This window comes from Schistocerca serialis, chromosome 5, assembly GCF_023864345.2.
Source record: "Schistocerca serialis cubense isolate TAMUIC-IGC-003099 chromosome 5, iqSchSeri2.2, whole genome shotgun sequence".
Classification (NCBI taxonomy): domain Eukaryota; kingdom Metazoa; phylum Arthropoda; class Insecta; order Orthoptera; family Acrididae; genus Schistocerca; species Schistocerca serialis.
In genome coordinates this window covers 268,452,076-268,466,423 of record NC_064642.1, presented here as the reverse complement: position 1 = coordinate 268,466,423, position 14,348 = coordinate 268,452,076, and the positions used below count along the sequence as shown (strand labels likewise).

General features: G+C 45.4%; 1 protein-coding gene across 1 annotated transcript in view; it reads left to right on the top strand.

Moving 5' to 3' along the window:
- LOC126481144 (uncharacterized) overlaps nt 1-14,147 on the top strand; it is a 46,043-nt gene extending 31,896 nt beyond the window's left edge. Inside the window, exons 4-5 of the mRNA XM_050104699.1 lie at nt 4,144-4,283; nt 13,835-14,147. Of these exons, the coding sequence (XP_049960656.1) occupies nt 4,144-4,283; nt 13,835-14,026 (332 nt within the window). The 3' untranslated portion in view covers nt 14,027-14,147. The remainder of the gene's footprint in view (nt 1-4,143; nt 4,284-13,834) is intronic.
- Nucleotides 14,148-14,348: the final 201 nt, after the last annotated feature.

The following is a 14,348-nucleotide window of genomic DNA, read 5'->3' as shown; positions in this document are numbered from 1 at the left end:
AGAAGTTAAAGTTCTATGAGCCTCGACATGAACAGGGTAGCCGTGGAGAAGTGAGGCAGCAAGTAGTTGTTGTGCTTGAGAATCGGAAGCCATCTCCAAAAGTGAAGTGCCTTTCCGTAAACGAGAACAGGATTTCACAGGTCCAACAATGGCATCAACACCTTTCTGAATAATAAAAGGACTGACTGTGGCGAGGGACTGATGGTCTTCAGTACGGGATACCACAAGGAACCACGGTGCTGCGGGAAGGGTCTTAGAATCAGTAGCCTCATTACGTTTACGTTTCGTCGACGTCGATGGAGAGGATGATTGACTCATCACGAGGAAATCCCCCATGATTGCCAGCATCTCCGATGACGCACTCCTTCCATCTGGGGGCCCACTTCACAAGGGGGTGCACCCGCCTTAGGTGATTGTTCACACCTCAGGTCACAACTCCCGAACACCTGACAGAGGGACCAATGGGCAATTTGGGAAGGTGACAGCTCAGGCAATCACCCCTCCCTGGGCCTGGCCTGTACCAGGGGGTACGTGCGAACCTTACCTGTCGACCCGGGGCTAGGAATTATGTGTTACCAAGTCACCTTTTACGCGTCAGACGCATAAGCCGGTCTTCAGGAGTGCACAGGGAGGAAGAAGAAAGGGGAGGAGCCTCAAACGCCGAAGCGGAGGGACGAGAGGAGAAGGGAAACACATTAAGGAAAAGGGAGCCAAAAAGAATGTTGATACTGTACGCAGGTCAGCGACAGAATGCAAAACATTCCCAATAATACCCCAGACATGTTCCCCAAGGGAGAGGAAAAAGAATAGGAAGAGGATAGACGTACAGCAGAGAAGGGAAAAAGTGCTGCAAAGGCAGGGGGCCTGTGGTAACGAAGCATGAACCCGCCAAAGAGTGGCGAGCCCACTGGAGGGTTCAACTGTAGTGACACAGTACGCGCTCTGCCTGGCTATCAGGAATTGCGAGCAGCGTTGTCTGCCATAACAATCGCGATTTCATCGACCACCTATGGTGCAACCGGTCATTGGCCCCTTCCCACAGCTACTCCCAGTTCTCTAATTGATTCGAACTTCTTCATCATTCTCCATGCAAAAAGGAGGAAAGAGGATCTTCCATAATTTTTTCAGCCGGCGATATTCTCTAAGTGCAGCTGCAGCATTACTGTTGTTTTGATAATAGAGCTTCACCAACAATGCCCTGTTCCTTTTGTCGAAGCTCATGTTGACACGTCAACAAGTGCACTGTGACTGGTCGGGTGTGGGAGACTATCAATCACGATGCTTGATCACGGCACCTGCTTGCTACAGTTGGAACTGGATGATGGCGCTGTGACGCATGGAAATTATTCACCCCATACTCTGCAAATTAATGCTATCAAATTTAGTACTCATCTGGTAATTAGTATCTGTGTTACAACATCTTAAATAGGGAAAGTTCACTTATAACCATCTGGTAATTTCCATTTCTGCGAACCATTCCTGACGTATTTTCTAGATCTGAGGTTGTTGATTAACTTTCTAAAAACGATGAATATATAAATACAATGCCATTAAGAACTAAAACGAAAGTTCAACTACAGTGGTAATCATATACTGCATATAGTATACTGAGGGATACCTCCCGCTGGCTGGTGTGGCCGAGCGGTTCTAGGCGCTACAGTCTGGAACCGCGTGACTGCTACGGTCGCAGGTTCGAATCCTGCCTCAGTCATGGATGTGTGTGATGTCCTTAGGTTAGTTATGTTTAAGTAGTTCTAAGTTCTATGGGACTGATGACCTCCGATATTAAGTCCCATAGTACTCAGAGCCATTTGATTTGATACCTCCTAATAATCGTGTCGAACCTCCTTTCACCCAGTGTAGTGCAATAACTCGACGTGGCAAGGCGTCAACAAATTCTTGAAAGTCCCCTACAGAATCAGAGAGCCATGTTGCTTCTATAACCGTCCATAATTGCGAAAGTGTTGCTGGTGTACGATTTGGTGCACGAGCTGACCTCTCGATTATGTTCTATAAATGTTCAATGGGATTCATTTCGAGTTGTCTGGGTGGCCAAATCATTCGCACGAACTGTCCCGAATACTCTCAGAACCAGCCGAGAACAATTGTGGCCCAATGACTTGTCGAATTTCCATCCATAGAAGTTCCATCGTCTGTTGGCTCCAAATGGTATCCAGCTAGCCGAACATAAACATTTCATGTTAATCATCGATACAGTGGGACCAGAGGACCCAGTCCATTCCATGTAAACACAATTCACACCAATATAGAGCCTTCATCAGCTTGTGCAGTGCCTCGTTGACAACTTGGGTCCATCGCTTCTTGGGGTCTGCACCACACTCGAACCTTACCATCAGCTCTTACCAAATGAAATCGGGTCTCATCTGACGAGGCTACAGTTTTCTAGACGTCTGTGATCCAACCGATATGGTGACGAGTCCAGAAGAGGCGCTGTAGGCTATGTCGTGCAAAGGCACTCCCTTCGATCGTCTGCTGCCATAGCTCATTAACGCCAGATTTCGCCGCACTGTCCTAACGGATGCGTTCGTCGTACGCCCCACTTTGATTTCTGCTGCTATTTCACGCAGTGTCGCTTGTCTGTCAGCGCTGCTCTTGGGGGTTACGTCAAGTAGGTAGACCACTGCGTGAGATGTAATGCTTGAAATTTGATATTCTCGACACTCTCTTAACACTGTGGATCGCTGGTCATTGAATCCCCTAACGATTTCTGAAGTGGAATGTCCCATGCGTCTAGCTCCAACTACCATTCCGCGTTCATTGGCTGGTAATTCCCGTCGTTAGGCCATAATCACCCCGGAAACTTTTCCGCATGAATCACCCGAGTACAAATGACAGCTGCACCATTGCACTGCTTTTTATACCTTGTGTACGCGATACTACCGCCGTCTATATATGTGATATCGCTGTCCAAAGACTTCTGTCGCCTCAGTGTTAAGTAAAGTCTTATGGCATGAATCGCAGTGAGACCCCGAAGGATAGGTACAACCGCAGACACCTTTCCTTCGTGAAGTGTGAGTGTTGTTTGTTGTGCAAGTGTAAATGACTGTAACGGGTGTGTTTGTAGTATGGTGTCGTGTATGTGTTGGCTGATGACGAGAGAAGGGAGAAACATGTTGTCAGCACACAGCCTACTCCTCTTGAATAACACCAAGGGGACGCCGAGCTTATCGTCCCAATCGAACGGACGGATCATCATCAATAATGTCGCATGCCCTCACTTCACAAGAATCTGCGGAGAGGTTTGGAATTTAATCCAAAACATAGGCATAAAGACCGGCGGTCACGGACTACGCCACCACCCCTCCTGCCCGTCTTGCCGTAAAGGCAAAGAGACAGTGTACTATCAACAACATGAGGCATGTCCAGACGGACACCCATACAAGTATTTGTCTCGCCCGACGGTGCTTAACTTGGTCTGACGGGAAGCGGTGTGTCCACCGCTGCAGGCCCGTTGACTGCAATGGCTGTGAGGCGCAGCGTGAAGCATCGCGTGCTTGATTGTGAGAGCATTATTGGTTCTTCAGACACAGGAATTATAACGCGCTGAATCAGTTCCGTGGTGGTAGGACGCACAAGCTTTGACGCAGCACTGTTCACTTCCGGCGCCTTATATGAGCCTCAATGACTCCCGTCAGGAAGTCTCTTGTCCATCGTGACTAGTACTTCATACTACTAAACCGAACTGTAACATATATTAAAATTTAAATGAAAGCAGTTTATGATAGTAGTGGCAAGTATGAACTACACACAATGTACCACATGCGGCGTCTAGAAAGGGTAGTTGCAACGAAGTTTTAGTGCATTTTTGTTATAACATGTAATATGAGATTTCACCACACCAACCATGGTCATCGGTACCCTGACCAACTAGCTGTCTCAACGTTTTAAGCGCTCTGACAATGAAGTATCTACAAGAAACGTCATTGAAGAATTCATTCAGCGTTGGGAGACTAACTTCCACATCAGTGATACCAATGCAATAGTGTCTTGTTAAGATACGATACATAACACTGAATGGACTCATATTCATTTAACGACTATGCTATTCTCGTTTTGGATTACACTAAAAAAGTGATACCGAATGCTTGACATCATAGTAATTCTACTCGTGACTATTTCCAGATACGGACGAGTCAGCAGAAAGCAGGCATGGAAATAGCAAAGCGGTTGTACCACATACTCCTAGCAACAGAGACCTCCTGTTGGGTTTGGATGTCCACACTTTCTGCACAGTTCTTTGCCGGCGAATGAATGAAGACGAGGTAAGCTGCTTCACAGTAATCAAAGACAGACATGTCCAACTGATAGCTTGGTTAGTATCTATGATGCAACGGTTGTGTGGATCCAATACAGATTTATTTTTTCTTATTGTTTTCTGTACCTGTGCTCGCTCCCATCGAGTCACTTTACAGTACTCTGTTGTTAACAGACCGTACTCGTATTCGGGCTGAGTAAAATTCAAGTACAAGTTTCCGTGGCGTCGATAACGCAATTTTAGATTGATACTTGTATAATCTACGATCAATGCTACGGCAGATTCCCTCCATCACCATCGATATGCGCTGTAACTTCGTCAATTATTAGCTCCACGTCGATAGGGCTTCCAGCGACCTACTTTCCCTCGCAAATTAGGCATTTGGGAAAACTCAAAACAATATTCTTGCGGAAAAGTTTAACAAAAGGTATACGTTCATATACTTTTCACACAACTGAATGACCTGCAGTCTCGTGTTTGATCGATGTCACTCAGAAGTTAGCTGCATTTACGTGCGTCTAGGAACTGTGGAACAGTTACGGTCAGCGGAAAACTGCTCTTATTTGAGCACAAAAAAGGCGAGCTTCAGTTTGCCTTCAACAATTATCAAATCATTTGAGTGGACGCCGCGCAGCAGTTGCTGCAACAAGTTTTTAGGTGCCCAGATCTTAAGATGGCCTGTGCTGGCTGACATCGGTCACAGAAATTAAATAATACTTTGTCCTAGATTGTGTTACCGAGATAATATAACAACTACTGTGGGATCTCCCCGACACAGTGCGGTTGTATACTTATATGGATATGGCGTCTGTTCTTTCGGGCCGGCCGGAGTGGCCGAGCGGTTCAAGGCGCTACAGTCTGGAACCGAGCGACCGCTACGGTCGCAGGTTCGAATCCTGCCGCGGGCATGGATGTGTGTGATGTCCTTAGGTTAGTTAGGTTTAAGTAGTTCTAAGTTTTAGGGGACTGATGACATAAGCAGTTAAGTCCCATAGTGCTCAGAGCCATTTGAACCATTTTTTTGTTCTTTCGTACATATCCGAAAGAACAGACACCATATCCATATAAGTATATAGTTCTGGCAATACCGGCCATGACCTTCTTCTTCTGCGCGGATGCACACATATTCCCCGAACTCATACGGTACTTGGTAAGAATGTCTTCCACGAGTAATGAGTATGTTGGGGTGGGACCCTACGAAAGTAGTGTGTGGACATACAGGGTGAGAATGTGGGTCTCGCGGGAGGCGTGCGCGAGATAGTCCCTGCAGTCGCAATATCCTCTGTGGTCTTAGTGGCTCAGATGGGTACAGCGTCTGCCATGTAAGCAGGCGATCCGGGGTTCGCATCGCGGTCGGGGCACACATTTTCACGTGTCCCCGTTATACACTCCTGGAAATTGAAATAAGAACACCGTGAATTCATTGTCCCAGGAAGGGGAAACTTTATTGACACATTCCTGGGGTCAGATACATCACATGATCACACTGACAGAACCACAGGCACATAGACACAGGCAACAGAGCATGCACAATGTCGGCACTAGTACAGTGTATATCCACCTTTCGCAGCAATGCAGGCTGCTATTCTCCCATGGAAACGATCGTAGAGATGCTGGATGTAGTCCTGTGGAATGGCTTGCCATGCCATTTCCACCTGGCGCCTCAGTTGGACCAGCGTTCGTGCTGGACGTGCAGACCGCGTGAGACGACGCTTCATCCAGTCCCAAACATGCTCAATGGGGGACAGATCCGGAGATCTTGCTGGCCAGGGTAGTTGACTTACACCTTCTAGAGCACGTTGGGTGGCACGGGATACATGCGGACGGGCATTGTCCTGGTAGAACGATGGGTTCGATGACGGTTTGGATGTACCGTGCACTATTCAGTGTCCCCTCGACGATCACCAGTGGTGTACGGCCAGTGTAGGAGATCGCTCCCCACACCATGATGCCGGGTGTTGGCCCTGTGTGCCTCGGTCGTATGCAGTCCTGATTGTGGCGCTCACCTGCACGGCGCCAAACACGCATACGACCATCATTGGCACCAAGGCAGAAGCGACTCTCATCGCTGAAGACGACACATCTCCATTCGTCCCTCCATTCACGCCTGTCGCGACACTACTGGAGGCGGGCTGCACGATGTTGGGGCGTGAGCGGAAGACGGCCTAACGGTGTGCGGGACCGTAGCCCAGCTTCATGGAGACGGTTGCGAATGGTCCTCGCCGATACCCCAGGAGCAACAGTGTCCCTAATTTGCTGGGAAGTGGCGGTGTGGTCCCCTACGGCACTGCGTAGGATCCTACGGTCTTGGCGTGCATCCGTGCGTCGCTGCGGTCCGGTCCCAGGTCGACGGGCACGTGCACCTTCCGCCGACCACTGGCGACAACATCGATGTACTGTGGAGACCTCACCCCCCACGTGTTGAGCAATTCGGCGGTACGTCCACCCGGCCTCCCGCATGCCCACTATACGCCCTCGCTCAAAGTCCGTCAACTGCACATACGGTTCACGTCCACGCTGTCGCGGCATGCTACCAGTGTTAAAGACTGCGATGGAGCTCCGTATGCCACGGTAAACTGGCTGACACTGACGGCGGCGGTGCACAAATGCTGCGCAGCTAGCGCCATTCGACGGCCAACACCGCGGTTCCTGGTGTGTCCGCTGTGCCGTGCGTGTGATCATTGCTTGTACAGCCCTCTCGCAGTGTCCGGAGCAAGTATGGTGGGTCTGACACACCGGTGTCAATGTGTTCTTTTTTCCATTTCCAGGAGTGTATATCAACGCCCGTCTGCAGTTGAAGGTGTTAATATAATTCTAATTTCGGTAAGGTTGTCGTTTAATAAATACGGTTCTGTTACATCAAATAGCCCCCCACACCATGATTTCAGAAGTTTCTGTGTATGGGTATCGAGATCTTCCTGTAACCTTTCACTAGGTCGTCTACGGATACGATGACATCGATATGACCATCACAGTCAGAAACGAGACTCGTCGCTGAACAGCACAGACTGCCACTCTATGCTCCAGATGGGTCTTGACTCTACACCACGCAACTCTATCGTCTGTGGTGAGGCATCAGCATCTAGCAAGGTGTAACCAATGTTTCGTGGTGACACACCACCTGTAGCCTCTGCCCGATTATTTTATGTTGTCATCCATCTGTTCGACAGAGACAGTCAAACAATGGTACGACGTTCTCGTGGTGAAATTCTTCTGGAAGACTCTTGCCTAACATCGCCGCATTGTTGTCCTAAGTCCGTCTCTCCACCACTCGTTCTGCAGTCATTGCACTGCGTCCAACTGACTGTGGGATCTGTCGACATGATTCTTCCGTGTCCCAACATTTCTCAAAATCCGAAAGACGACGATTGGCTGTGCGTGCACATCCTCTGGGCATGGCGGCTTCCATCTGAAAAATTCCAGTAACATTAGACACACCCAGTAGCCATCATGCAATTACTTCATTCTTCATCTGTAGGAACGGCTTTTTCATACAGGGTGGTCCAAAACAGTCTGAAAAGCTATTAAGGGTGTTTCAGGGTAGGATGCGCTGAGAAATAATTGTAAAGAAAGAAGTTCGATACGTTGAACCGTTTCCGAGATGAACAGTATTGAAGTTAGCGAATCAGGCCAATCACGCCGTTGCGCACGCAAATTCAAGTGGCCCGTCGGAGACGGTATCGCCAAATGTGTTCTTCGTTTGGTTTACTAAAAACGAACAAAAGAGTGATTCAAAAATTAGACATGAGATGCCATTGAGGATCGAACCTGAGCCAGTGACGCAAAAGTCTCGTGCACTATCATCTGCGATATAAGAACAACTGACACTAATTGTATCTGGCGAGCTGCTTGAATGTGTGCGCGCTACGGCTTGATTGGGTAACTTCAACGCTAATTAACTCAAAAACGATCCAGCGTATCAATTTTTCTCTATCCCCTAGCTCAACTGACAAGAAACATCCTCAAAGGGTTTTGAGACTGCTTGTGATCACCTTATATACTGAAAATCGAAAACAAACCCGCATTACAAATTTTAATCAACATATGGCAAGGGCATAGACGTTTCCAAGATGTGGCAATGGGGGGGGGGGGGGGGAGGTTCCCCGCGATACAGAGTTTTTGTTAATTACAGAATTCTGTTACACTTTTAGGAGTAAGTGGCTAATCATCAATTCCCCAGGAATAAGCTTTTTGTATTACCTATAAAATTAATTTTTGTGGCATGATACATCTCGTAACAGACAGTTTATAACAAAAATAACTGTTTTAGTCTCTTACCCCCGTCAATAAATTTCTGTAGACGCCCATGTCTATAGGCATGGAAATTCGGTTGTTCCAGTTTGATAAAGATCGGTTGAGGATCCATGGTGTAACATTTTGCATTTTTGGGGTTTGAGAGTTGTTTTCTAGAAGTGCATGATAATGAAATTGCTATATTAACTTAGGAGCGACGAATGCTTTGTAATAGCTTGCCGAGTAGCAGTGGCAACATTATTGGTCAGCTGTGTGGTTTAGCGTAGTAGTGGTCGCATGGATGGCAAATTACTGTTATCAAAAAAATGTACTGTATTCACGTTTGATGACTGTAACCAACAAACGCAGAATACACCTCAGACAACTGCAATTTGATAGGAGGTATAAAGCAGCGAAAAATTAGGATGCTGTTGAAAAACAGGTCAACAGTCTTCTGTCTGTGGTCTCTAGCGTCGTTTAGTTTGCAGTGTGACGTTGTTTATTCTGGTAGGCCTATCATGGGCCGTCGATGGGTGATTTGTTTATATTGCGTTTGATAGTGAAAATACTAAGGAGAAAGGAGAATTGAAAAAAAAAATTGATGAAAATACTAGGGAAGACCAGTTCGACTTTAGAAAAAGTAAAAGAACAAGAGTTTCTATACGTTGTGAGATGATGATTGGAGAAAGAGTGACAGAAATGAAGAAGCAGGTGTATGTTTGTTTTATCGACATGCAGAAGACTTTCGATAATCACCTGGAGCATACTAATGAGATTTTTAGAAAGATGTTGGTATAGACTGGAGAGATATAAGGTTAATTAAAGAGGTATACACAAAGGAAAGGGACAATTTATCGAAAGAGGAGACAGAAGGGATGAACATTAGAAGGGGTATAAGGCAATAGTGCTCACAGTCACCGAAGTATTCAGAGTATTTGGAGAAGAACTGATAGGTAAAATCAAAGAAGAGGCAAGAGGCATTGTAATTAGAAGTGAAAGGATACAGAGTATAAAATACGTGAATGATCATGCTGAGATGGCGGAATCAGAAGTGTTTTTGAAACGTGGCTATGAAAAGTCTTGCAAGAAGGAGCGCGTAATATAGAACATAAATAAATATGGATGGGGAAGACAAAAGTGATAAAGGCTTCAGTTAACATAGTCTTCAAAAAAGAAAAAAAAACGATAGAACTAGTTTAATGACACAGAACACAAGCAGAAGACAAAAAATAAGGAGGAGGATATCCATGTGAATGACAGCTTATGAAAATGTGAAGCAATCAGTAATATTCATAAGCTAACATTCATAAGAATGCCAATGTAACTAAGAAAAAGACTTGCTAAATATCATTTCTAGAGTGTCGTGTCATATTACAGTGAATCGTGGACAGTTAAAAAGAAAGAAGAAAGATATTTAGAAAGTCTTGAAAAGAATAATGCTTAAGGTGAAACTGACTGACAGACCTAACAATGAAGACGTACTGAAGAAAATACGGCAACAAAGAAATTTATTGAAAGTTATCAGAAAGATGAAAAAATTTTGGCCGGGGCATACACACTATGTGATCAAAAGTATGCGGACACCTACAAAACAAATGTCTTTCATATTACGTTCATTGTGCTGCCACCTACTGCCAGGTATTCCGTATCAGCGACCTCAGTAGTCATTGGACATCGTGAGAGAGCAGAATGGGGCACTCCGCGGAACTCACGGACTTCGAACGTGGTCAAATGATTCGGTGTCACTTGTGTCTGTACGCGAGATTTCCACACTCCTACACATCCCTAGGTCCACTGTTTCCGATGTGATAGTGAAGAGGAAAGGCGAAGGGACACGTACAGCACAAAAGCGTACAGGCTGACCTCGTCTGTTGACTGTATGAGACCGCCGACAGTTGAAGAGGGTCGTAATGTGTAATAGTCAGACATCTATCCAGAACATCACACAGGAATTCCAAACTGCATCAGAATACTCTGCACAGTTAGGTGGGAGGTGAGGAAACTTTGATTTCATAGTCGAGCGGCTGCTCATAAGCCACATATCACGCCGGTAAATGCCAAACGACGCCTCGGATGGTGTAAGGAGCGTAAACATTGGACTATTGAACAGCGGAAAAACGTTGTGTGGAGTGACGAATCACGGCACACAATGGGGCGATCCGATGGCTGGGTGTATGTGTGGCGAATGACCGGTGAACGTCACCTGCCAGTGTTTGTAGTGCCAACAGTAAAATTCGGAGGCGATGTTGTTATGGTGTAGCTGTGTTTTTCATGGAGGGGCTTGCACCCCTTGTTGTTTTGCGTGGCACGATCGCAGCACAGGCCTACATTGATGTTTTAGGCATCTTCCTGCTTCCCACTGTTGAAGAGCAACTCGTGGATGTCGATTGCATCTTTCAGCACTATTGAGCACCTGTTCATAATGTACGGCCTATGGCGGAGTGGCTACACGACAATAACACACCTATAATGGACTGGCTTGCACAGACTCCTGACTTGAATCCTATAGAACACCTTTGGGATATTTTGGAACGCCGACTTCGTGCCAGGCCTCACCGACCGACATCGATACCTCTCCTCAGTGCAGCACTCCTTGAAGAATGGGCTGCCATTCCCCAAGAAACTTCCAGCACCTGATGCAACGTATGCCTTCGAGAGTGGAAGCTGTCATCAAGAATAAGGGTGGGACAACACAATATTGAATTCCAACATTACCGATGGAGGGCGCCCCGAACTTACAAGTAATTTTCAGGCAGATGTCCATATTCTTTTGATAACATAGTGTACTACGTAGGAATTATCTGCATCAAAGAACTATAGAGGGAAAAGTGGAAGGGATGAGAGGAAGAGGTAAGAAGAGAATTGGAGTGATGGACGACATTAAAAGACGACGAACTTACAGACAGGTGAAGGAATATAGTCAGAACAGGATTGGATGGAGCGCCTCCAGTTGAAATAAATCGTAATTCAGATTGACTGAAGAAGAAGAAAAGTTCTTCACAAATCCAGAGTGACGAGCAATACCCATACAAATCAAGAGGGAACAAAAACAGTGAAACATCAAATGGCGAAATTTGCTAAGCTGATAAAAATTAGTTAACTCGAGGACGTTTAGCAAATAACTCAGTATTTCTCTAAATTTTAAACTATACAGCGTCTAACTAGCTTGTTCTGTTTATGGTGAAATTATATTGTCATCAACCCTGCTTCGACCACGTAAACTTTGGGTAACTTCAGCACAATTTACATGCAATATATTTGGATGGTACAAATTGCGCCCAGCTTCGTGATGCCAGCTGAGTATCTGCTTGACAGTAGCAGCGGCTTCACAGCCTGGAAAGTCTACAAAACGGCCGGGTGAGCGGTGTACAGACCACATACCCCTCCATGTACCCTTATGACGCCGCAAGGCAGAGGGTGACACGGCGGTCAGTCGACGTCCCTTGGGCCTTTACAACCTGGGCAAGCTCGTTTTCATACTTGGGCGTTCACAGCAGCTTTTAGGACCTCAAACAGTGTATTATCTGTATAGATATCGATTAAGGTAAGCCTTGAACGACAGTAGAAAGTACTAATCGAAATGTACTACCATTTTTAGTTCCTGTCATTTATGTTTTTGTGGTATGCCCTTGACTTGACGGACTTGATTTAAATTTCTTGTAACGTAGGTGTTTTTTCTTTAACAAAAGATATTCAGCGTGCAAACTGTTAGTAGAAGACTGTGGCATCACATTTACGGTACAGAAAAGGTTTGTGTTAGTATGTTACACTTAATTAGTAACCAAACGATTACGGGTTTTCTGTAAATACCGGAGATGGTGCGATTAGGAAACGTGAGATTTTTTTAAAATGATTTAACAGGGAATCGGTACGCATGCAACAGAATGGTGTACCTAATATGTTCCAAACCAGCGCACATAGAAACTGGGTTTTTCAGGGCTCATATTTAGGATTCTCTTGATGGTAGAAAGGTAGGGTCAAGTCTTTTGGATAGCCTTTGGTCTTATGTAGTTAATAGAAGGATTGTCTTACTGTAAATATCCTACGGAACAGAAAGATAAACCAGGTTGTCATACTTTCCATCACCAGGCTACGGAACGACATATTCTAGCAGTTTATTTCCGTAACCTCCCGATAAATGAGATGACTAACCTCTCAATAAAAATGTGACTCATATATAACCTTTAAATAATTAACTGACTGTGAATCTAAACTGGTAAATATGGACGTCAGCAATGCTGCGTCATGCCCCTGAAAGGTCATTCTGAATAAACTGAAAGTTCTTAACTCAATGAAGTCACCAGGTAACGCGTATATATCTGCTCCTATAAGAAATTTTTTTGGCACAGCCCAGTACAATGCTGGCCACTAGATTTGTCATGTATAAAAAGAAACAACTGATTTTTCCTTACAATAATCGGGATGACCATGGATAGGAGAAATTAGTAAAATCTTTAAATTCAGATGAATGATAGTCAAAAGTTAGTTTTGTAAGAAAGATTATTATTAAAAGATTCTTTAAAAACATTTTACATGGGACTTGATATAACAATAGTACAAAATCAGTTGTTACGATTTACATATACGCGCGGCTACAAATAACAATTTTTGCTTTTACCTTACACTACATCGCTCAGGCACCGCCATCGCTCTCCACGACTGGCCTACGTAATTCCATACAGGACACAAGTGCTCTCTGTGAGCTAAACAACTCGATAACTGCTTTCTAATAGCGATCTGACCCAACCGCCCGACACTGCTCTCTGCTCTGCGATTCTATTGTAGCTTACATATCGCAGACAGCGCGTGAGCAGTCCATCGAAGTTACATCTGCTCGAGTGCGCTAGCAATAAATTCCTTAGTCAGGGACCTCTTACAAGGTTAATGCCCTACTCCACGCAATATTTGACGCCACAATACACATCAGGAATGTACCGATCCTTGAGTGGCCTGCCTTGTTCCCTGATTGGTCACGCGTAGACCATGCCGGGGATGCGAGGGCCACGCAGCGATCTTCGTGAGCAGCACAGCATGTATTTCCGGTCTGGCTACAAATTTCTCGAAAAACCATACCACAATGAATACGAGAATGTATTCGTACTCAAGGGGGTTACATTATGTACTGATACTGATGAAGGAAATCGGTTCCGAATAGAATGAAAGCTTAATCCTTTTTACGCATTTCGTGAGTAATATCCTCACAAAGTTTTATAAGCATCGAACTGGTGTTTCTTGATGTAACATGTCCCGTTTCCGTCTGTGTATCTGAAACTTTTTCTTACAGTTGCTTAATTCCTTTCACACACGTTATATCTCACTCTGCAGCTAACGCTGGTGCCTTGCGTTCCTGAGGAGGGGTCCAACGACGATTCAGACGATGACGACTCCGAGTCAGAAAACGAGCAGGAGGATCGCCTGCGGAGACGACAGCTAGTAAGAAGGCGGAAAATGGCGGCGGGAAGGCGTGGTCAACACTCCAAGGCGGCCAGGGCTGCTCGCCGACGTCGTACACGCTGACGACACCGATAAACTGAGCTCACGCACATTTTCCTTGTAGCTAAACGCACACTTTGTGTCATAAGGAGTTTAAAAATATGCATTAACCTGCAATAAAATTTAGACTGTTGAGTGCACTGAACCATACTGTTGCTACTTTTTCGTATGTAAAGAATAATGGTCCGTTGTTAGTGACCATAGAATTTTAAGTGTTCCAGGAATACTAGGGTCAGTCAATAAGTATCTGCAATCGATTTTTATAATTTATTACAAGAACACACAATATTTATTGACATTATTTTTCAACGAAGTCTCACAGCTTTTCAATGCAACTGGTCCACCG